Raw genomic sequence first — 25,383 nt, 5'->3', positions numbered from 1 at the left:
TTTTAAACAAGCCATTTCTGTTGTAGAAAAGTTAAATTAGGATATGTTCACAACTGGCTTCTCCTAAAATCACATTTCTACGCCACAATTGATTTAAATATTGATTCATCTAGGGTTAACAACACCGAGAAATAAGAAGGAATAATGGCATACAGGAGTTTGGTCATCACTGACTGGTAATATTAGATGCAGACATCTTACAAATCATAAAATTAGGGTCCAGAAATATTTTATTACTTGGAAAGACTCAAGCTGAAGGATGGAGGGAGATAGATCAAGGTTGCATTCCAGTTCTCTCCTTGCAATTTAAAAACAATCAAAATAGAATGTGGTAGTTTTATAAATATTATAAACCGCATTACATCTACAATTCACAATAAATTTAAAATCTGCAATATGTAAATAAAAGTGCCTGTTCTAAAGGATTTTATTTATTTGAGGATGAAGGACAAAGGCTTAAACCCCTTTTTTGATAAGAATTTTCTTATTGTTGAGCTTGATTAAGAAGATGTGGTCATTATAGGGTCATTGTTGTTGACCCACATCAGTTTTGTATTGTATCATTCTGACACCTTAAAACTTTGATTTGTCGTGTCCTTCACTAATCATTCAAATCGTGTAGACTTCCATATGGGATTGAGAATATAACAATTTCAATAAACACACACAGGCCATTTCTTGGTATACTAATCACATCATTTTATTCAGTAAAAAACATGAGATTAAAAATACCATCATTTAGGTGGTTTGCCCAGATGATATGCTGGATTTCAAACTCACCTATGATCATCATAAGAACAAAACATTGGCAGAAACCAATTAAATTACACCAAATATATTATACTTTTGGAAATGATTTAAGAGCAATAAATAAAAAGCAATATCAATTAAAAAAAAATCACAATTGCAATACAAAACATATTAAATAAACTCACTATACTAATAACAATGTGCAGTCAAGTTTTTTTGTTCTCTTCTAGGAATGAAAACATGCCAGTAAGTCCCTAAATAACATTTCCAGTTTGGCAATAAGAATTGAGTTGCTCATTCACATAAATCTAACATTGACTTATAAAATAAGGCCTGGGCAAGCACATTCTAGATAGCATACCAGTTCTTTGGTAGCATGCAACTTGGCCTCTAATAAATGTCCCCTTTATCTGCACACGCACACAAAATATATTTATTTCCTGGTAATTCTATATTTTAAAGGCATGTACAAAACATGTAAGACTTTAAAGACTGGAGATAGCATATAGAGATAGAAAAGAGTAACTAATAAAGTTTACACATTCAGTTATATGTGAAAAGGGCTACAGGTCATTAGGTTGCCCACTTTAAAGAACTAGCTTGCAACACAAGCCGTACTTATATGCAGATGAAACCAAGCAAAAGGGCACAAACACAAGTATTTCAAAATGTTTTACCATGATACAACACAAATCGCAAATGTAAAAATGTGCAAATGGTTTAACAGCAATACAATACGAACTACCCCATCTTCAAAATAATATCATAAGAAAATACTGCATAAAGAAGAGTTTACAGTGAGCCATTGGATGCCCTACTGGACCTTTTATTTACATCATCATACTTCAATGATGTTAGTCACTGAATAGTAACCTATATGCAATAGATCTGGAATTGTAGCGGAAAGGTTTTGCATGGTAGATGTTTGAACCACTACACGTTTTCTAGCTGCTCTGTATTGGCCTTGTCATTTATGTTTTATTTAGCTTTAAGTGGTATGATATCTTCTTAAAAAATTTGCACAGTGGACTTATTGGCCATTTTATTAGGTACAGCTACAGTTTAAGGATGGTAACAAGAAAAAAAATTCAGGGCAACAGTTTTGTTGATGAAAACACCTTGTTAGAGAAGGGTCAGAGGAGAATGGCCAGCCTTGTTCAAGCAGACAAAAGCGTCACCACTGCTCAAAGAATTATTCTTTATAATAGTGGTGTACAGAAAAACATGTGTGTGTTAACATGGCCCAAACTCAATAGGGAACACTTACAGTACCTTGTTGAATTTATGGTACACATAATTTAGGCTATGTAGAAAGCAAAACAGGGTCAGTTTGGCACCAATAGGTATAACTAACATGTATTCCTTTTATAGAAATGTTAATGTTTATACACTAAATTTCAAATTAAACCACATGCTTCATGTTTGTGACTTTAGCAAACGCTTAGCTTAAAAATGTCTATCATTTTTTTTTATTTACTGGGGGAAAAGATAATTTGGGGGTCCATCCTTTTACACATATAATTTTGATTGTCTCTAAAGTGTGAAATAAAGATGCAGATAATGTACAACTAATTTAGTCCAGCAGATGCAGAAAAATGTAGGAAGAACATCAAATCTAAACAACAATATCCTTAATACTTTCTGTTCCCACAACCCTTCTCCATTGGCTTGGGCGCTCTAGTGCAGTCTTTCCCAACCTTTCTTAGTCGCGGCACATATTTTACAATTAGAAAAATCCCACGGAACACCACCAAAAAGTCAGACACGTAAATTAGCTACCTGCTGCCATCTAGTGGAAGAGTTTTTTTTGGTTTTGCCTATCACTATACATCGCTGGTATAGACAAATGAAGACAAATTTTTTGCAGTAAATAAATCATTTTGGGACCAATTAACTGAAATTGGATAATTTCCTACGGTACACCCGAAGATCTCTCAAGGCACACTAGTGTGCCGCGGAACAGCGGTTGAAAAACACTGCTCTAGTGTTACAACAGTTGGTTTGCCCAGGCCTGTATGGTATCCAAAATTCTCTGTAACATTCTTGATTGACCATCTTCAACTTTCTTATATCTTGCACAATTTCATTTAGGCATAAAAAAATTAGTTTCAATATTATTGCAACACAGTGCCTGATCAGAGCCCAAGTGCTCTGCAGAACTTATCGTAGGCAACTCCCGTTGACAATGCAATGCCTGAGATTATGTCCCTTTGTTACATTACTGTGTTATAAAAAGCCTTCTAACTCTCCCTCAAGGACAATAGAAGATGCACTTTGTAGCCTTTCTCATGGAGATGATGGTACATCTTGGAACCTCTATTGTTCTTCCATTACATTCATAAATGGTCTACTTGCCATTTCCTGAAGACACTTTACAACATTCAATACCTTTGACTTTTTCACTTTCTGTGAAACACTTCTATCAACATTTTACAAACACATTGATCCTATTACCATATAACACTTACTATGCTACACTCAGAAATATTTCAAATATTCAATTTGCTGACAGTGAAAGTAAAGAAACTTGAACAGTATGCTCTGCTGATCAATCATCAACAAAAAGTTGCAGGGTTTTCTTTTTAAAATCAATTTGAAAAAGCCTTTTAAATTGTTAGACCACCAAAAGTACCTTAATGATGGCCTTGGTTTACAAATATATATTTGGCATATAACTCTAAATGCTTCCTCAAAGAACGTACAATGAATTTCTACCCATCTTTTCATTAAATTCAGGACTTTATTGTATTTCACTAGAAATCAGATAACTACATAAATGTCCAATATAATACACTTGCATCATGTTAAAAAACTACAGAACCTTTTGGTGCTGCTTCAGAAATTACCAGTATCAGTTTAACACTTATAATAATCTTTCTGGTAAACCTGGGAAAACTTTATTTGTGAATGTGCAAATATATGTATGAACCTGTATAAAAAGTTCATTTAATTTAACACATGGGTTGCTATAAAATCTACTAAATGTTTAACATAAACAGGGAAAAAAAAACTAAAGTAGAACCCTAGTCAAATTGTTTGCCAGTTTTGAATAGAATAGGGGGTGTAAACTCTCTGTATTGCTGTTTGCGTGTTTCTTAAAGTGATTTTACCTTATTTCTTGTTCCTGGAAGGGACTCTGGCTGTTTCCATCTACACAAAAAAATGTATTTACTGAAGTGTATGTTCTTGAAGACATTTTACCTCACTCCTATTAGCACAACAGGAAGCAAGAAAACTTCCAAATGGACCCTTATCCATTCTATTAACAGCTAATAAAGTCCTGAACTTTAAGTGAATAGTGATCATGACAACATAATAAGGATATCCTAATATTAAATACATAAAAAGGTCTACCCATTTAGGGTAGTCTGTTTTCATAGGAAAACAATGATAATTAATATACTTTATAAATTAGTTAATAATAAAATATGTGCAAGTGTGGCTTTACCTGATAAGATTCATCCAGTTACCAAAATGTCTAGCATTCTACAAAGTAACATATATAACAAACAAAAAGGTTTAAAAACTTTAAAAAAAAAAAATAAAAAAAAAAAGATATTTCAAGTAAAAAAAAAAAAAAATTTTATAATTCCCACCATAATAAAATGTACCTATTGAAATATAAAAACAAATAATAATTATTATATTTTGGTTTATTTTATTTATTTTTTAAGCCTAACTTAGGACTTAATGCTCCCACAGTATAAAACGACTTTTATAAAAGTATTTAAAATTTGGTTTTCCAAGTAATGAAATTAGAAAGAAACAATAGTGCAGTTGCCATGATTTAACTGTGGTGCATTGTATTCTAGACTTTACACTGTCAGCAAAGTAATGGCATAAAGAACTTTGCTTTTCTAATTGAGCTTGTTGCAGATCTCCAAAGCCTTTTTGTAAACCTGAGTAACGTCATCCATATCTGTTAACAGAGAAAAACTGCTGTCAGCAAAGCGATTACGGAAACGTTTCAGGTTCTGTGGACGAGGACTTTTTTGAAGCCTCTCAAAATCCTTAACATAAAGGACATTTTCAGCTGAAACACAACTACGTATTCTTTGTCGGTTTGGTCTCCCACCTGTCAAATCAAATGAGTCATTTGAGAGGATGCTGTCATCACTAATCACACTAGATGGCCGACTGTAGCTTCGAGACAATCCTTCCCCAGGTACAAGTCCATGTTCCATTGATTCCAGTGATTCTGTGTTAGTACTAGCCGTTGGGGAATCTGCACTGCTATCTGAATACTTACTGTTGTGCTTTAAAATGCCTTTCCTCCTATAGGAAAGGCTGTGAGAAACAATTCGTTTAGGCTCACTGATAATTTGAGATGTATCCCCACTTTCTTTTCCATCATTATCCAATAGTTCTGAAGACTCGCTTCTCTCTGGTGAAGAATAGTAGCCAGACTCCCTTTGCTGAGTTTTTTTTAAAATGCCTTTCTTTGGCATAGGTGTAGACTGCGTTGAACCACATATAATTGGTTTTTCTACTTCCCTGGTGGTATTGGAACAGGCGTCAATGATCCCTTTATCACATTCAGTTTTGTAAGTAGGGGACAATACAGGACTAATAACTCCCTCAATAAAACCAGCACTGTGGCACCGATGCTCACTATTACTCCTTTTTTTCAGGATGCTTTTGGGTCTCTTTGATATGGTGGTCTCTTCAGAACCATCTTCTAAAGATTGAGTAATGTCATTTCCCTTCTTGGATTTCTTAAGAGATCTTTGTCTCTCGAGTGATACTTCAGATGGCTTTGAAAGGCACTTGCTTTTGCTTTCAGATTCGAGCTGCCGGTTGGTAGAACGGTGATGCCAATTGATGAATCTTGCAAGCAATGGAGATTCTGAGTCCTTCAAAATATCACAATCACAAACACTACTTTTGTAGCTCCAATTAACCCACCAATGGTTTGCAATATCTTCAATGGTTGCTCGACGATCAGGATTTACCATTAACATCCATCTGATTAGTCCACGAGCATCTGGAAACACAATATTTTAGGAAAATATAAATAGCTTCTTATTTATATTAAGTTATCAATTGCCTAATACATAATGATTTTCTAACACACTGCTTTTTTGATGTATATTTATTGACCTAACAGAAAATGTGAGACGCAGAGAACAAGAGGAAACTCTTGTAAAGATGAATCACTGATGTAAATGAGGCCATGAATATATGGGGAGAATGTATTTTAGACAGATAATACCTGTGATTTTATCAAGTATTTCACTGCAGAACTGCTCCTTTTTCATTCATGCTCAGTCAATGTAGCTGGATATCTATTAGTAGTTGGCTTTATCCAATTCACTAGTCAAAAACAGGTAGGGATTTTGACCAAGCTGGTGTTTCATGTGGTGTTATATATGTAGTGACCTGCTGTGCTATATGACCTAACAAAAAAAGATGGAAGTATTTATTTGGCCTCTTGACTTTTTAAAACATGTCTGCAAGGATATTTTTGCATAGAGTGTATCGGCAGCGGTGACACATATGCTGAATAGAAGATTGTACATATGTAGACATAGACAGTAGTGAACAGGACAACCAACGTGACAGGGACATTGCATTTCTGAACAGCAGATAGTAAATACATTAGGAATGTAGTGACAACAGTGATAGAAATATTTTGCTGCTTTGCATTGAATTGTATGAGAATGGTGGTGACAGACAGCTGTGAAAAGGCAAACAGAGTTGATTTACTAAAAGAGATGAGGCTTTCCACTTAGAAAAAGGTGATTTATTACTCTACAAAGGAATACTTTACTTAGTGATTGAGGTAAAGCTTTGCCAACTTAATCCACTCAAACATACCTAACATACATTTCATTGGACATGAGTGGGTATTCTTGGACTAATGAATATTCACCACATGCAGTAAATCATCCTTTGCAGACTGATAATTCATTTTGCTAAATAAGCAGCCTAAATCCCTTAGGAAATTTAAACCCATTGTGTTCCTGAGCAGTAGATAATAAATGTGTTGGCAACAATGATAGGGATATTGTGTCACTGAACAGTAGCTGGCAGATAAGAAAAGCAAGTAGTGACAGACTGACAATGTGCTGGTCAGCAGTCGATATCTCAAATGCATAAAGAGTATTGACAGACAGCACTGATTAGGACAAGGTGCTGCTGAACAATGAAGGGGACATATGTATTGGTAGTGCCGACAGACTGTGAGAGACAGAAGTGATAGGACACTGTCCTGTATGTTCTATGACGATTTATGTATTACCCAAAATACTGTTGATGTAGCAAAAAAGAGGACAAACAACTGGTAATGAAGTGTATTTCCCATCGAACCTAAGAAAAATAATCATCTTTTATCTGTTCTATAGGTAAAACAATATTAGATTAGGGATAGCTCCTTCTTCCACCTTCTTTTGCTCCAATACCTTGTGCTCATATCTTTCTTATGTACCTATAAATTTTACAAGACTTGATGTATTCATTGATGTAAACTCCATTGTTTGTTTATTGGCTGAAAAGTATAAATGCCAAACTGTTTGATATTTGAACTATTAGTTTATCCATCTTAAGTTCCCCTGAAAAAGCCAATAAGGCGAAGAATCGCATTTGCATTTTTTCAAGTAACAAATTCCCTTTCGTACCAACCTTTATACATTTCGAGAGTGTATATAGCTAATTATCCCAGGAAAACCTCACCTATGTTGGATGAAGTTGGGATTGTTTTAATTTTGTATTTTACGTCTTACTACAGGGTTCTCCCCAGGGCCTTTTAGCTGGGCGCACCACCCGGCACTTTTCAGCACCCACCCGGCTGTTTTTGGGTGGTTACTGAAGCATTTGGTCACAATACAGGGGCTGCCACCCGCCTACAATTTCTTCCCACCCGTCTTAAAAAAATTTCTGGGTTGAGCACTGTACTATATATCTTTTACTGTATCTGCTGTGATACCTATGTGTGAAAATTACCCACGTTAATGACTAAACCAGAAAAATCACCACATTATTACCTGAAGGTTGAGTTGGCTCTCTGTATTCACCGCTGCTTATTTGCCTAATTAGATTTTTGTGATCAAAGCCATCAAATGGCATTGTTCCATAAACCAAAGTATACAAAAGTACACCGAGTGCCCAACTGTCAACCTGTAAAAGAAAATAAAAAAAAAAACACATGTAAGAAAAAGAAAACTATGTATTGCCATTGGCATAAAACTTGTTTTAGCTTAAGATATTCTAAAATTAAACCTCAAACAAGCTGCAAAATCGAACTACATACGGCGGTACTGCTTTACTTGCCAAAGGACTTCAAGGGGTTTCTGTACAGCCAAGATTGAAATGCAAGTCAACCAAAACAAAGACAGATCTCCAACCTCCACCACTACCAGATCAGCACAGCTTGATCTAAAATCCTGGTAAAAATACAGCCCAGTCTGTGGGGGCCAAAGGGCCGCACTATAAGCTAACCAAGCTTTACAGTTTTACATAGTAAAGTGATCTAACAATTGGAGATCACTTCATCAGTGTAATACTGCAAGAGAAAAGTAACCGGTCAGGTGAAGTTGGTTTACTACAATTGTAAAACAAGCTAACTTTGCAAAGTAAAAATTTGCTTGGTTCAGCGAAAAGGATGAAGATGTTAACTTCCAATCAATCAAAAGGATGAAAGAAAAACAAAATCCAGATTATTTTTTTCTGATTGGGCATTTTTTTTTTTTTTTTTTGCAAGGCCTTACCTTATTCTGAGATCATGTTCTACACTCCTTTATTATGTCAACCCCTCCATATCACAATTGTTAGGAGTGTCTGGATGCAAACATTTTAGTTAAAAAAAAAAAGGGGGGGGGGGGGCAAACACTATAAACCTTTAGCCAGTCATAAAATAACTTTAACTTTAACTAGTTATTTAAGTTAATTCTTCTTTTTTCCTGAAAGTTTACTGAATGCTGTCTAAAAGCAAACTTATGATGTTGAAATAAAAGTCTATAAAATTGAACCTCTCAAAAACCTTCAGTTTTAGTTTACTCGACTGAAAAACAACAATTGAGCATCTGTAGCCAATTTTTCCTAAATAAGGAAAACAGGATTCTAACTGGCTAAGTATCCATCTATACTTTAATAATTCTAGCCACGCATACTTCTAGTTATATCCTCATACATTCATTCTTAAAATTCCATTACAATGTGCCATTACTCTGGTACGGCACCAAACAACATAACAGATGAATTGAATTCCTCTACAACAACCATATTATGTGCTGCAAGCACAAGTCTAATCAATCATTTCATTCACTGATCATTTTCAGTGCTTCTTGCTGAAGTTTGAATACAGTGCATGTATTGAGCTAAGGATAGGTCACAGAAAATAATAATGTGTAATAATGGAGTTTCAGTAGACTGGCCACTTTTTCTGGAACACTCAACCAGCTTCAAAAAAGTTGTGCAGCTGCAACAAATTCCAACCTTATAGAGGACGGATTTTATTTAACTAGAAATGTTTGTCTAACATAGGGCCCAATTTAATAAAGCTCTCCAAGGCTGTAGAGGATACGCTTTCAATGGTAAACCTAGGTGATCCAGCAAACCTGTAATGGATTTCATTTGCTATTTGTTACCAGATGTTTGAGTTCCTGGACCAGATCCATTCCAGGTTTTTTAGATCACCCAGCTTCACTGATGAAAGTGTATCCTTTCCAGTCTTGGAGAGCTTTATTAAATCAGGCCCATAGTGTAGTATAGAAAAGCAGCTTCCCCACCCGAAGAAAGGACTGCAGAGCGTCTCCCTTTCCTCTTTTCAATAACATAGGGCAAGATAGTCAAACTTTGGTCTTTAAGGGCCAGGATCCACCAACATCTCAAGTATCTCTTCGATGACAGTACAGTTTAGTGTGCCTTGCAAAGTCAGAAAATGACCGAACAAATGTTAATTTCTTTGGTATTAAATGGTATCATATTTCTATGCCATTCTCCAGTCTTTTGTAGGCCAGTCAACTCAGACAACATGCATTGTGAGATGAAGAAGTGGGACAATTAATGAAGAACATCGCCTAGACGCTACCATGAACATTTAAGAGTATGTCTGGGCATTTATTCATTACAATATTATCACAGAATGCCACTTCTCATTTTGGTAACGTTATGAACAGGTGTTCTATAGTCCAACAGGAAATAACTTGGGCAAGGCCAATAGTACCACTTGGGATTTTTAGTCCAAGAGAGACAGTACGTGGTGAGCTCACTATAGGATGTTAGGAAATTACCCTACGCCTGGCAGGAACAAATTGGTATTTTTCTGTTCCTGCAGTTTTTAAAGAGACACAACATGGGTAAATTTGCATGTATTGGAAATATGCAGCATTTTATTCCCTTGTCTTTTTTTTTTTTTTGCCTGTTGCCTTTGACAACTAATCTATTAACACCTATAAAAAATCATCAAAAAGCCTTTTAAAACACAACCTAGGTGCATACACTTACATGTCTAAACTTTATATTTAATATACTATTTAACTGCCCATGCTGTAATAAATTTGAAATTCCCCTATATGTCTTTTGAGTGTTAATAATGATATATTTTTCTTTCCACTCTTTGTAATTTTTACCAGTGTCTACAATGATCACCGGATGTACCCCACCTAACACATTGCTCAACATGTATAGTCTTGATGACAGTCTATTCATCTCTTCTGTCCAACTATAGGAGACTGCATAACAAAGAGAGAGGTCAACATGGTCTGTCACAGGTCAATATCCACCATCAAGTGTCTACTTTTCAGGTGTTTTTATTTACTGAACACTATTTTTTTTTCAATAAAAACTGCAGAAAGTGCACCGACATATGACATAAGTCCATTAACACAGATTAAATTTAGATGGACAGATAACAAAAATAGGTACTGAGGGTTATTTGAGAGATACTAGTTATATGAAAATCTTGTATCTCACATATACATAAAAACGCTGAAAACATTTGTTTTATTTAACCTCCTGGGCTTTACACTGATGTCTAGATTTCTGTACCAAAAGCGTTACACTGTTTTTCATGAAATTTTTTTTTTTACATTTTAGACCTGTAAGTTACAGAAATATGTCCGAACAAGGGTCTAGTAGATATCATGAATATAAAAAAAAGTTTGAAACACACAATCGTAAAAAAAAAATGTACTTTTAATAAAATCCTATCCTATTTTTTTTTGCATAGAAATTTTTGTTTATATTGTGGGCTTGTAATTCTTAGGATTAACTCCCGGGTATGATAATTATATTTATTTATTATATTAAAATCATAAATTATAATATAATACATAAATATAAATAATAATTTAAAACAATAATGAAATAGACAACAATGTAATCTAAAAATAAAATTAAAAATGTACTTTTATTTTTATTTCATGTTGTGTGGTGTTTTTGTACTGTAAAAACCATTTAGAAGCAGATTACATTGTACTCTGCCTTTAAATTTCCCTCCCTGACACACCCCCATACATCACCAATCACATCACTGGAAGATGACTCATCCTCCGAGTGATGTGAAGGGGGGATTTCCCTGCCCAGCTCACACAGACAAGAGACACAGGCACAGGCTGGAAGCTGCTGCTGCTCGTATCTCCGGAGAGATGCACAGAACAAAGTAGTTCTGCAGAAATGCAATTTCTGCATTGTGCTATACCGTACATCTCACTACAGATGCCAGCAAGGGGAGCTGCGGACACTGGGTGAGTATTTCCTTTCAGTTGTAATCCGATTGTCATACAATGTATGACAATCGGATTGCAATATAACATTTGTTTACATTTAACCACCTGGTAAAAAAAAACTCGGGGTTAACGAAAATTGCAAAAGTTTTTACCCCGAGCATGCTCGAGCTTAACGGACAGGTGGTTAACAAATACAAATGCATGTTTTTAACAGCATCAGTCTGCAATGTTGACACACTAAATCCACTATGGAAAAGAATAAAAAAAGAGATACTTTACCTCAGGACCTCGATAAGGCCTCCCATTTACAATCTCTGGTGATGCATAAAGTGGACTCCCACAAAATGTCTGCAGGAATTTGTCTTTTTGATAGAGATTTGAGAGTCCAAAATCAGCAATCTAAAAAGAAAATTAAATACAGTTTTGTAAAATTTTGTAAAAAAGCAAACACTGTCTAACTTTCTAAAAGGTTGTGATACTTTAGAGACCATTTACTTATTGTCATCTAGAGAAAATGCATGTTGATGAATAGAAGAAAAGTAGAGACTGATTGCTTTTTAAAGTATTCACAAAGACTTATACGGCAAAGCTATGTCCACTCACCAATTATTTGCTAGTAAATAATCCTGTTTTTTTACATTTACTCTGCCCTCCCCAGTTTCTTACAGCACACTGAAGCCCTGACAAAGAGGAACAGTTGTAACTCTTATACACAGAGGTGTGTTGGTAATTCACATAAATAAAGTTAATAAAACCGATTGAGCTTTAAATTAGGAGCACAGGAAGTTATAGAGACACTAGTTTTGCCATAACATCTAAAGACTGGTAGGCTGCAATATATATTATTATATATATATATATATTATTTTGCTGTTGTGGCAATATATATATATATTATTTTGCTGTTGTGGTTAAATATACTTGAATTTTTATTTTTTTTATACAATTTAATTATACATTAGTAAAACACCACCCTGACTGAAGTTGTGCTAGACCGAAGTTGGAACTGAGGTCAGCATTTTTGGAAGGGTGAAGCCTAGTTCTCTACACCATAATACAGGATATTGTTCTTTTTTTTATTTTTTATTTATTTTTTTTTTACAAAACCAGAGGAAAAAATGTGGACTAGAGTATTAAATAATTGCTGTTCTTTTTTCAGATGGCCTGGATTTCTCTTTCCTATCTATTCTACCTGGCTGGCTAGCAGGAAGTTGCTCCTAATCCTTCAGAAGTGTGCCCTGCCAATCAAGAGTTATAAAATAAAACACTTACTCAGCAAATGAATCTGTGCTGGTCTTTGACCCTTGAACAGTGCCTATAATATTCTAAGCATATTATTCCTAAAACTGCGTACTATTCTTTCCTTAACAAAACACAGTTTTCAATGACATGAAATGTATGAAACCTGAATTGCAAGGCCCGATGTATTTGTTTTTTTTATGGAGGAGCGGTTTCAGCAGCCATGTTTTCATTATGGCTATTCAGGAAAAAAGTATTTACATTAAAGTCCACTCCCATCCTCACAGACTGATGCTTATCGGATTTTCCCATTAAACTTGTCAGGCTCCTTGAAGCAAGATTAATAGGATTTCAGATTACTTCATGGTCTTGGCACTTAAAAAGCAGCAATTTAGCTATTTGAACTAAGAAGAAAATATGAAAAGGTTTTGCAAGAAATCTGTAATCCCTTTCTTCAGAAAGCCCAGCCATCATTTATTTATGTAAGTGTTCGGCCCAAGCAATATTGTTTAGTAAATCATTATAGGAAACACTGAAGCAAATAGCAGCACAGGAGCTGATAACTCTACTAACGTTTCTAGTATTATTTTGTATGCATTCATCTCTACTCCCCCTCTGTGTATGGTATACAAGTTGCATAATTTAAATAGGAGCAAAGACTTCATTAGGAGCCATACATATATAGAGACTTTTTTCACCAAATACTTTAGATAGTGACATTTTTCCTGAAAAAGTAGCAGTGACATTTATACCATGCTGGTATCACCATGATGTGTACAGAAAGGTTTAAGGGCAGAAACCAGCAGGTCCCCCTTTAAACTGCCTAAAGAAAACTTCAGAAGAAGTATACACAAGACCAATCACTTACCACAGAGGGAGCAGCAGTGTATGGGGTTTACTACAAGAAATGTGTGCAATGAGAAGCATAGCAAAGACGAGGCTTAATGCTAGATTATAGAAGAACTACACAAAAGACACCAAGGTTCAAATTGCATCACTTAGGACTCCACTTTCTAACATAGGGGAACCCTTGAAATAACTTTCAGGTCCTTAAGCAAACCCTTACCATAATTACTCAATCTACAGGCAACAGTGGTCAGTGAGAAGAATGCCTCCTACACAGCTGGACTATGGGAAGTATGTCATCCCTACAGATAGCAAAAAAGATCATTGGTGACATGTAAACTGACCAGAGGGCAAACATTTTTCAAGGAACACATAGAAACCTCTAGAGAAACCTTAGGGATGCACCCTGATTAAGAAAAACTGCATTGGAGGGTTGACATTTCAAAATGACCAGCAGACTAAGAAATGGTGAGATTTTCATATATTAAGATTAAGATATTCATAACTATAAAATATTATGGAAATAAATTTGCTATTTTTAGAGCAGGGAGTTGGAAAGACAAATGGAACACTATGAGAAAAGTTAGATCAGCTATTTTATTGTGCTTTTCCATTAAAACAACACTTTTACACATTATTAATATAACACAATATTTATTTAGAGCCGACACAGCGCTTTCATATCACTAACTGTTTTTCCAAAGGGGCTCACAATCTAAAGTCCATACCATAGTCATATAAACACATTTATATATTAATTAGTAAGAATGTAATGACCCAGCTATCCTAATCCTATATCAAATATTTTTTTTCCAAATCATAAACTTTTGGAATTTAAAAGATGCAATAAAATAAAAAGTAAATAAAGACATCAAAATTGACTTCCTAATACTCATCTACATGTATATACAGACAAAATACAAGATTTGCTTAGGTAAAGAAGAAGCTTGTTTATTTTCAAACCTTTACCAAAATCTGTCAACAGAACATTCCAGTTATTTAAAAAATGCCATTTCCATTAATTATTACAAAGCCTACACCTGGGTTTTCCTTCAATCACAAATACGCAATGTTGTTTTTAGAATTTTGTCACACTACATGGCTCGACCTTGAGCAATTTTTGTATTGTTTACAATTGAAAAAAAATCTTTGGCATGGATAGAGAAGTACACGATAGAACCTGCCAACGTGCTTCTGTTTAGTGAAATGTTAAATACCATTTTAGATCGATCTGAAAAGATAAATGAATTTTTTTGGTAGGACCCGGTTTCAGCTCTAAAGGGGATGATTTTTAAAAAGTCTGCATTTTAACAAAGTTTTCCAGTCTATAATAATATTTTATAAGGGTTTAAATTTACTGATCCTTTCAGCAACAATAGTTTGTTCGGTGGGCTGAATAATTACGATCAGAGTGTAGTATTGTATCTGAAAGATGGTGCTGCAATAACAGGTTTAATTTTTAGTGCTGAATGAAAACCTTGATATTGCTGTAATTTATTTAAGGGGGTATTGGACTCAATACCAATCAACTTTTAGAACCTTTAAACTTTTAGACCATGTATTGGGCATTAACATTGAACTTTGTTCTTCCATTGAACTTCTACTTTTTCTACATCATTTAATTATAAGTGCATATGCAAACTTCTTTTGCTACATCATGTAATTATGTGAAAGTGAAAATGCAAACTGCTACAAATACCTCTTGATTCAGCCAGCAAAAGACACATAATGAAGCCTTCAACTAGGGATTTAAAAATATTTGCAGATTATTTTAAACCAATCATTCTATTCCATGGAAAATAATCTACAAGGGACATATAAGTGAAATGATTGCTGGTCTGCAAAATCAGGGCCAGAGCTGACCAATGATTAAAAAAAACCTATCCAAGAACCCCCAACATTTTCCTGGAAGGTGTTGAGGTAATTGTTGAATTAGCTGATGTCAAAGCGCATGCATTAACAACCGGAATGAGGCTGCACCAATTAAACTTTTGTTGCAGGTGTGCTAGAGAAAAGCCTCTGCTGCCTTATAACAACATTGGATTTAGACTACAGTTTGATATCTTAGAAGATGAACCTTGTATTATCTGTAAAGCATGGTGGAGGAAATATTATGGTTTGGTGTAGCTCAGCTACATTATGGCCTTGACAGCTTGCAGACATTTACACATTAAGTCAACAAATAAAGTGCTGTTGATAAAATGTTAGGTGATCACAGTGTGCCCCAAAGTTTAGGTTGAAACAAATATGGTTGTTTTATTACAATAATGTTCCATAGAAAACTAGCAAATCTACCAAGGAATAGATAGAAAGCATCCATTAAAATGCTAGGAGGAGGTCTAAAACATGCTGTTCATAAAAGGAAATCTACAAGCAGCTTCCAAAAGAAGTCATTTTGCAAAATGGAGCTATTTTACCAACTCAAAGACTGGTGGGCAGGTTTGCAAAACACCTTTATCTGAAAGAACCATTTGAATTAAGGTCTAATGTCTGCCTGTTAAAGTATTATTTACTTTTATATCTAACGGTAATTTGATATGTATGAAAAAAAAAAATCAATCATTACCAATTTGGAGAGAACTTTATTAAAATTGTAATCAGGTCTCTTCAGGTCAAGGAGGGTGTGCATCATGCCACGTGTACTCATTTAACTGAAATAAAGGTACGACAGTTAAATGGAAGGTAATTATACCTTGCACCAAAAAAATGAACAAGGGATGAGATGGGCGAGGGAAGATAAACATAACAGGATTTTGGAAAGCAATAATGTGTGTACAGGTTAATTAAGTTAAAAATGTGGGATGGGTGGTATCTTTGTACTTAGCTGCTGAAAACGAAATGTAATCTCAAAAATGAACCGTGCGTGTTTTTACAAGACTTAATCTTATGTGGTGCCAACAGAAGCTTCCTGGTATTGAGTGATATATGGGCATAATCTAACACTTGCTGCAACAGAACTGTTGGAAAATTAATGAATATTGCTTGAGGGCAAAAGGGTGGAAAAAAGAAAGCATCTGGGAAAAGGGGCTAGAGGTCAAAGAAATGGAATGCAAGTGGTAGGAAATATATTTAGGTGATCCCCTGTAGTCAGAATTGACCTAAAACAAGTGTGGACAACCGTGAGGCCACAGTGAGAAGGTGCAAAAAAAATTGACCAATAAATACAGCTATGGAATAATGCTGCTTTTTACTTGTCAATATATATCCGGTGATTAACACTTTAAAACTCTAATCTAAAAGGGTCTACAACCAGTCATAAAATAGAGGAGTGGAGCACTAATTAAAAAAGTGACAAAGAAAACTGGTATTACACTGTGCTATAACAATTTAATAAATATTCGCAATAATAAGTATATATGCACATAAGCCCAGGAAAAGCTTCAACAATTCAGTGTGTGTGGGGATAGAAGATCTGCAAGGCAGACAAAAAAATGCATTAGACCCTTACACTTTCAGTCCAACCCTAAGAATAGGTAGATATAAGTTTACACTATTTAATCTTAAAAGAAATGCCAATATCTCATTGAATTGTTGACCATCAGCATTCTATCCTCAAATATGATATCTCCAGGCCTTCACGGATCCTTTTACACAGTGTGTGGCCTCATTAACCAAAGTGCTTTGGGAGGCAGAAATAAATAGGGGCCAAGGAATACATATATTTTACCTGCCTAGAGCTCTACATCTACAGGTATTTTTGACTTGAGTTTGAATTGTCGAGATTTGTGCATTGCTTACTTTATAAGTAGAGGACATCTGATCCCTTTCTTTCCAGAACATCTGAGCAGCACCCCCATGAAGTTGTATTCATTTATAATTCAGAAGTTGTACACTTATCTTCTAACATCACAAGCAATTTTACAATTTCTTTTCATGAGTCAGTTTGCCTTAATACAGAAGCAATATTAAATACAAATAAAGAGCATGCTTCAGAGCCAACACAACTATTCCATTACCTCCTTTAATAAAAAAAAAAAGCCAACAAATTATTTTTTAGGATTGGGTGTACTTCAGTGAATATAGCCACTCCAAAACTTTTAAAATGCTAGTAAATCCTAGAAGAGTTGAAGCTGTAACCCAGCCAACCTGGGAAGCAATGAATTTCGGGGTAAGTCTACCTTCAAATTAAAAAAGATTACTCATTTCCTAATATCACTTGGTATTATAAATGTAAATCATTGATTGCATAGCATTGAAATGCTTTTAATTTTGAATAACATCTATTGCACTTGTGAGGTAAGACAGATCACAATGCACAGTAAGGGGCATTGTAATCTGTAAGTGGCAGCACATTTAAATTATTAGTCTTCATTAACAGAACACTTGTGCAACTTACAACATGGGACCTCACAGGTGTGGAACAGGGGGCTCTAAACTTATGTTAAGATGTCCAATATATGTCTTATATCTAATATATTTCAATTTGTAATCCCAATTTCCTTTTCTTTTTTTTTTTTATTAATCTACTTATTATTTGGGCTCTCAAACGTCAGATTTTGAGAAGTCTGTAAAAAGAATATGGCGTTCTTGGCAAATGTCTAGCCTGTTCCACCTAAATTTTCATCAGTGGAAATTTTGCACATCTAAATTGGGCTGATTCTGTGATTACAGGGAGCATTTTTTACGCAGTAAGGAATGAAATTTCTTTGAAAATAAACTCATGTGTATCTCAATTATACTGCACAAGAAAAAAAAAAAAAAAAACACTAAAGTTTTGCAATAAAGTATACCTAAATCTTGCTCTGTAGATTGACGACACCTCTGTGCTGTTAGGCCATAATAATGTGGGCCATTAACTTACTTGGCAAACTTTCCAGCCAACTACAACACACAGGCACAGTCTAATTGTTATATCAGTTCAACTAGGGGAAGATTTTTTCAGAATAGCATTTCTATAAAAACAATTTGTTTTACATAAAGATGCAGGGTCAAAGTATAGATTACTATACATAAATCCTACGTATATAGTTCCTTTAAATAAAGCATACTTCACACCTAGCATTCAAATATCATAATATTGTTTAATAAGCACTTCTAGCACTTTTTTTGTTTTAGGTCAGTAGACATTCCATTTGACACAATTCATAAGATAAACCTGACTCTGTCCCTTTTCTATTTCTGCAGAGTTCACTAACAGCTACATGGAATGCATACATTTAAAACTCGTAAGGGGTTTTTAAGTATCTTGAAAGCCCAGAATTTAGCACATCATAATTCAGTCCCGACAGCTCGCCAAATTTCATTTTTTGCATTTTTAGAAACTGCTACTAGTACAAAAGAAAATCATTTTTTGCAAGCACTTAAACTCTTCTTAATGAAGCCCAGTTCCCAAGGGATTATCTGCATGTTGGAGAGCTGTAAAGTAGTAAACACTGGCAAGCATTTACTTTAGAGACAGTAAATGCTTTACTGCTTTTTTTGTGTCTGATATTACTGTGATGTTTGTGTACTAAACAAACTAGGCCTGATTTATTAAAGCTATCCAAGGCTGGAGAAGATACATTTAACATCAGATAACCTGGGTGATCCAGCAAACCTGGAATGGGTTTCTTAAAAGGCATTTGCTATTTGTTAGCAGATGTTTCCAATTCTTTACCAGATCATTTCCAGGTTTGCTGATCACCCAGCTTCACTGATGAAAATGTATCCTCTCCAGCCTTGGGAGCTTTAATAAATCAGGCCCACTGTCTCATTGCTTAAAACTGTTCTTGACTTAAATTTTAAAGTCCACTATTTACAACAGACCTCCCTAAATTATCTAAAAGCCAATGAATACAAAAACACTTTCAAACAAAAAGAACAAAAAAAAATGTTATAGTGATGTTACCCTCACACGCACCTTGTGTATGGTACCTGGGTAAACCTATATTTTATATTTATCCTAGATTGTAAGCTCTTCGGAGCAGGGTCCTCTCCTCCTGTGTTACTATATTTTTCTGTCATTTGCAACCCCTATTTCATGTACAGTGCTGTGTAATATGTTGGGGCTAAAAAAATTCTGTTAATTATGATTAATAATAATAATGATAATAATAGTATTAAATGTATAACTTTTTCCTTTTTTTAACCATGCATAGGTTTTAGATTAAGTGAAGAAGACCTGATATGATATGCTGACCCTGCATTTTAGCAAGGTCGGCTTTAACAACTGTGGACATAATTCATCAACTACACATGAAATGGTGTTGGCTGTTTCAGTGGGTTGGCAGGAACACAAACTTGTACTGCGATAAGGAGCAGGGAAGCACAGCCTATATACGTAAATATAGATATCTCTTGGTTCGCATACAGAGTCAAAGCGTTCACAGAAACAAAAAGATCTTTCAAATGATTATGAAAAAAATGAACTATGGATTACCTTTAGGACACTTTCTTTCTACCACTTTATCTTTAATTTAGGTAAAGCAATGGAAGTTGGAAAAGTTACAGAAAATGAAAAGGAGGCTATTGGTATATATTAATGTCCAAACAAGGTGGAATTTTCAAGTAATTCCTTCCCCCAATATTCTTTTCCAATATTTTTGCAAAACTAAATAAATAGTTATAGGACAGAATGCCTTTCTTGAAAATATTTTCAGTCCTTGTTTAACAATAAAGCCCTTGGTGCCCAGGCACAATGTAGCAGTCTATGCCTTTAGATTCCGGTTTGCCTTCCATGCTCCAGATCAGTAATACTGTAACATGATGTTAAAGGGCACTGTATATATTTAGCAAAGCATAATTGTTGTTCCCATTAGGAATATGTACTAACTGTACGATTAGTTTCTGTTTTCATTAAGGAATAATTTGTTAATGGGTATTTGAACATTCCATCCATGTTGCTTTGCTCTACACCATGTCATGCGCTATTGTTTGTACCCTGAAAGTTAGATGCTACAATATATTTGCAAGCAGTTTGACAAATACAAGCACTGTGTGGTTTAAAGAAAATCTATTGCATCTGCCACAGAAATCTTTTATAGCTTAGGGGAAATTTCTGGCATTCACCCACAGAACCTAATTCAGATTAGTTGCTTTGAAAAGAGTTGCATTTGAGAGTTTCTCTCTAGCCAATAGACTTTACTGCGAGAACCTGAAAATTGTGGAGTTTAAAGCTTAAAATCCAAAATGAAGAATGTTACATTTTAATATGCAATGTTTCCATTAGTTCTAATAAATGTACAAGACAAATATATATCCCCAAGTGGGTACATGGACAGTATGAAGGTTGTCTCAATAATTGCCATTTTCAGTACTTGTCTAGGTCAATGTCACAAAAGTCCTAAGCAAACTGTTAGCTTTTTTTCACAGTCTTTAAGCATGATTAAAAAAGCCCTTTAGGAACATAAAAATATACACATTTACGAAACATTTGCATTAATAAAAGATATTGGCAACCTCACCTTAATGTTACCATTTTCATCCAGAAGAATATTTTCCAGTTTGAGATCCCTATGTACAACACCATTCTGGGGAAAAAAAAAAAAATCAATAAAAATGTATTTCTATGAAAAAGGAAACAGAAAACTGCATGCTTACAATCATACTGAGCTTGATTCCTGTTCAATGCCATTACTAACCATCTATTAGTCATACGCTATGTGGTTAAGACAAGAATGACTGGAATCTATCCTCCTATAAAAGTATATGAAACAACAGGAGATTCCTTTGGTACCTTGTTTCAACTCCCCTTCTCAGTGTAATTTGCAGGAGTAATATCATCTGCTACTTATTGCCAAGTTCTGGAAGTGTGAATCTAATTCCATTTGGGTGCCTTGCAATAAACATTTCAGAAAGATATGCTTTTAATATAGAAAGGAAGTCGAAGGATTAGAGAAGAGCATCCTGCAGAGTTTAGTCTGTAAGCAAAACAGTATGAAGCGTCATCTACAAAAAAGAAGAGTGGATAAAGACTGACACAGGCAATGTGTGTGACAAAACAAACATACCACTATCCAGAACATAGGAGTACAATAATATATAATATGGAGAAAGGGAGCACAATATTGTCATCTAAGAGCTATAGGCAACATGTTAAAAAAAAAAAAAAAAAAAAACAAACAAATACAACAACAATTAGGTCTCACATTCCTATTTTAAATATCTAGATTTGTAAAATAAAAATATTTTAGTTTTAGAAATAAATCTTATAAATTGTCATTCTAGATTGATGAAAACATTAAGTGTAATAAAGCTGAACTCTAGGCAAAGAGATACATACAGATTTATTAACAAAAAATTAAGCTGCTTTTATCTGCCAAATTATTAGTAATTTTGCTCGTCCAGGTCCTGAAAGTCGCAGTTTTTCCATTCAGCAAAGATCTGTCTACCGGGAGGTGAGCTGATCTTTCTGAAGTTTTGTTTTTACAGTAATAGGTTTATAACAAACCATGTTTCAATAAATACTGTTTGCATATAAATATATATATTTTATTATTACTGAATGAATACAGAGTTTCATTATTCTGTGTCGCTTACATCTTGCTGGAGTTCAGCTTTAAAAGTGTGGATGGCTTAATATTCGGAAGGTTGGTGCATGCATATCTGTCATCTGTCAGTTATACATAATAAAACAATTTATGGAGACAACCACTTAAAGGATCTATTCACATAAAAAGGGATGTCCCTGTCAAATGTTTTAACCACCTGAGCTTAACCATCCTAGCCATTTTTTTTTTGCCCGACCTTCGTACGGGCATACCGGCTAGGTGGTTAATATAGTAGACTGAGTGGGCACTGGTATTTTTTATTATCTAACTGCATTTCTGTCTAGTTGGAGGAAGAGTATCACTGCTCCACATCAAAACAAGGAAATAGGAACTCTCACCAAGACCTTTAAAGAGATCAAAAAAAGGGTCGGTGTCACTATATTACAAACAAAACTTAAAAGTAAATTTTCAGAGAAATGATCCTTTAAATCCTCCTAAGTTTTGTTTTGAATAGACAGTTATCATAATTCTTAATAACCACTGTGTACCATTTTTTTCTCACCACTCCTTTTTTAAAGGTCAGCAGGATCTAAGGCTTCTTATCTGTGCAAATATTTGCTCAGTGAAAGCATCCATGAATTTTGTGCGTGTATAACATTTTAAAAATGTTTGCACTCCCTGGCAAAGCACTAAAAATGTACCGTCTACTTATCTGAGACAGATCCTGCTTTGCTCAATTCACTTTATGGAAACAGAGCATACGTATTATGCAAAGACTTTTAGTGTCACAGTGGTGTGCAACAAACAATGCTCCACTGACTGCCTTGGCAGAAAAGCTGAAACCAGAGAGAAAATAATACAGTGCACATGTGGGGCAATATGATATGTGTCAAATAGCCGCATAACCTCATGCTGGAAGATTTGGGTTAAATCATCATTAAAAGCAGTGCCGATTTTCATCCAAATCACCATGCCTGAAGCTAGAGAAAAGGCACAGATATTCACAGCATCTACTCTGCTCACCTTATGGCAGTAGTGTACTGCAGAGACAATCTGACGAAAGAAATGTCTTGTTTCCCTTTCGCTCAGTCTTCTCCTCTCACTGATGTAATCATAAAGTTCCCCTTTGCTGGCATATTCCATGATAATCACAATCTTATCTTTATTTTCAAAAACTGAAAGAAAGATACATCAAAGTATAAGGTCATCATACAAGCCTCTGCAATGCACAAACATGTTAGCAGAAAAAATAAGGTGATGTACCTGTAACAAAATGTACTTTGTACTTAAAGCGAAACTCCAGCCTTGGCTTCAGTCTCTTCAGTCTCAGAAAATGTGTGTCAAATACAAGATTACCAGGTAAAGAAAGCCTAATAAAATGTATGCAGCTACAACATTTAAAGACTGGTAAGATGCAATTACTTAAATTAAAAAAAACCACTTTTTTATTTCAGGACATAGGTACAGTTGAGACCCAATGCATTTTATCAAAGGCATTTTAGCCTTTAGTTGAGACCCAGTGCATTTTAGCAACGAACATTTTATCAAAGGAAGTTCTGGGGGCCCCAGACCTATACTGAGCATTGTCCATATCTTAAGGGTGCCCTCACAACAGACGTACAAATATTAGTGATGTGCACCTTACAGTAATGTTTGCATGCATATAGGTAGATTAAACAAAGTATAGAGGCATTGCATGTGTATCTGGATATGCTTGTTGAATACAGAAGAAAAACAAGCTTTTGCACTTGTGTTTCTCATTCACTTGTTTAATGGAGAGGTCACAGGTTTAGAATCATCACTATGATCTTTTACCTTATAATCTGGAAGACTTCATGCTACCCTTTGTAAAAATTGTTTATGATAATCCTTTTTTTTTCCCCCTCTTCCCCCCTCTAATTACATCAGAATACACAGGTGGAACCATTCTGCTTTGTATGAGGTCAGGTTAGTCAATGGATTAATCATACAAATGCTCCGGTTTGTAAAAAAAAAAAAAAAAAAAAAATATGGGAACAGAAAAAAAGTAAAAACAAGTTGCAAATGTAAAGATTTGATGCTATATAAGAAGAGCTTACCTCTAGTTACAACTGTCTGAATTTAGATTTATCAATAGTTTTAACTTGATTTTCCATACACTGAAAAGGCAACCATTTTTTATTTTGGCTTGAATACCAGGTATTCCAGGATAATGTAAGCATATATATGTAAAAGTAAAAAAGCTGCTGGGCTGGAGTTTGGCTTTAGTCTTCTCTCATAGGTACTCTCCTATATAATTCAGTCCAGCAACGTTGTGTAGTCTCAAACTACTACAGAAAGAAAATGGTAAATTTTCAGCAGACATATGAAACATATTGATAGCTTCTTTAGCTTCCTTTTTTCAAGAAGTGATAATGATGATGTATGGAATGCTATAATAAACTTTTACAGGTGCAGATGGAGAAAGTGATGTAATGTAAATAGAAGTAAGCACTGCAAACAAAATATGACAAGTACATGTAAGTGTGTAACTAGTAGTGCTGTTGAGGATGTCTCACTTACATGTGCACAAAACCTTAACAATCACTTGTCTCTTCTTGAGATGTCTAGGATTTGTGTAAAGACATAAATGATGTCTGAGTAGGTTATGTTACACTTGTGTGTTCCATTGTAAATGAAAAATATGTCATATATGCCTTTAGTGATAGCCATACACATTGTGCCAAAGTTTTTGCTACCCAGTATTTGTTTTTTCACAATCCCTGCTAAATGGAAAGCAGCATTCATCTTAAAAGTGTAAAAAAAATTATCAAAAAAGCCAAGGAGGTATCTGAAGTCAGTTGTTTACTGTCTGGTATCTTGGATTGCTAAACAACAGCTGAAGGATGCTGTACAGATGCTAGTTTTTTTTTTTTGTCTGATACAACATCCAAATATTGACTTGAGTTTCCTAAAAGCAATCACAAGGCGGTGATGACAAGAGGCGGTCTTTAAATTGAATACAATACACCAGTATGATTATATCTCGTAACCCATGCAATATGATTTTATGTGTTACGCTGGTGTGTTGTCAAAAGATCCATCACTTTTCTCCCATTAGCAGCATCTTAGCTAGCAAGCCATAGAACGGCCTCTAGAACTGCTCAAAGCAGTCTTAACACTTACAAAGACTGTTGGGACTTTTATATTTAAATATGTATTATACGTAAAAGACATACATACTGCAATGTTCTTTTCAAAGAAAAGTGAAAACCTGGAATCACTTAAAATTCTAAGCTGTAAATATGTGCATTGCAGGTTATCATTTCTGGTCTCCCCATTATTTGCTTTAGATGGCATGCCAAAATTTACTTCATGCACCCACCCTGTAGCTACCAGCCAAGAAGATCTGACAAAGAAAGCAAGGAAGCCATTCTGTCCTTTCCCGTCATTGGCTCTCATTTATGTAATGCTTTTTTTTTTTTTTATTTAAACGCTGACTTCTGAAACCAGAA

The 25,383-nt window shown here is 34.8% G+C and overlaps 1 protein-coding gene across 1 annotated transcript in view; it reads right to left on the bottom strand.

Moving 5' to 3' along the window:
• Nucleotides 1–674: 674 nt before the first annotated feature.
• The window catches only part of NUAK1 (NUAK family kinase 1), a 57,306-nt gene continuing 32,597 nt past the window's right edge, over nucleotides 675–25,383 (bottom strand). The window contains exons 3-7 of the mRNA XM_072401202.1: nucleotides 22,934–23,085; nucleotides 20,885–20,950; nucleotides 11,697–11,816; nucleotides 7,734–7,866; nucleotides 675–5,734 (exon numbers count right to left, since the gene is read on the bottom strand). Coding sequence (XP_072257303.1) covers nucleotides 4,608–5,734; nucleotides 7,734–7,866; nucleotides 11,697–11,816; nucleotides 20,885–20,950; nucleotides 22,934–23,085 — 1,598 coding nt within the window. The 3' untranslated portion in view covers nucleotides 675–4,607. The remainder of the gene's footprint in view (nucleotides 5,735–7,733; nucleotides 7,867–11,696; nucleotides 11,817–20,884; nucleotides 20,951–22,933; nucleotides 23,086–25,383) is intronic.

The sequence above is a fragment of the Pyxicephalus adspersus genome, chromosome 2 (assembly GCF_032062135.1).
Source record: "Pyxicephalus adspersus chromosome 2, UCB_Pads_2.0, whole genome shotgun sequence".
In the NCBI taxonomy this organism is placed as follows: domain Eukaryota; kingdom Metazoa; phylum Chordata; class Amphibia; order Anura; family Pyxicephalidae; genus Pyxicephalus; species Pyxicephalus adspersus.
Note: the sequence above shows the minus strand (reverse complement) of the source record. Positions and strands in the feature narration are given on the sequence as shown.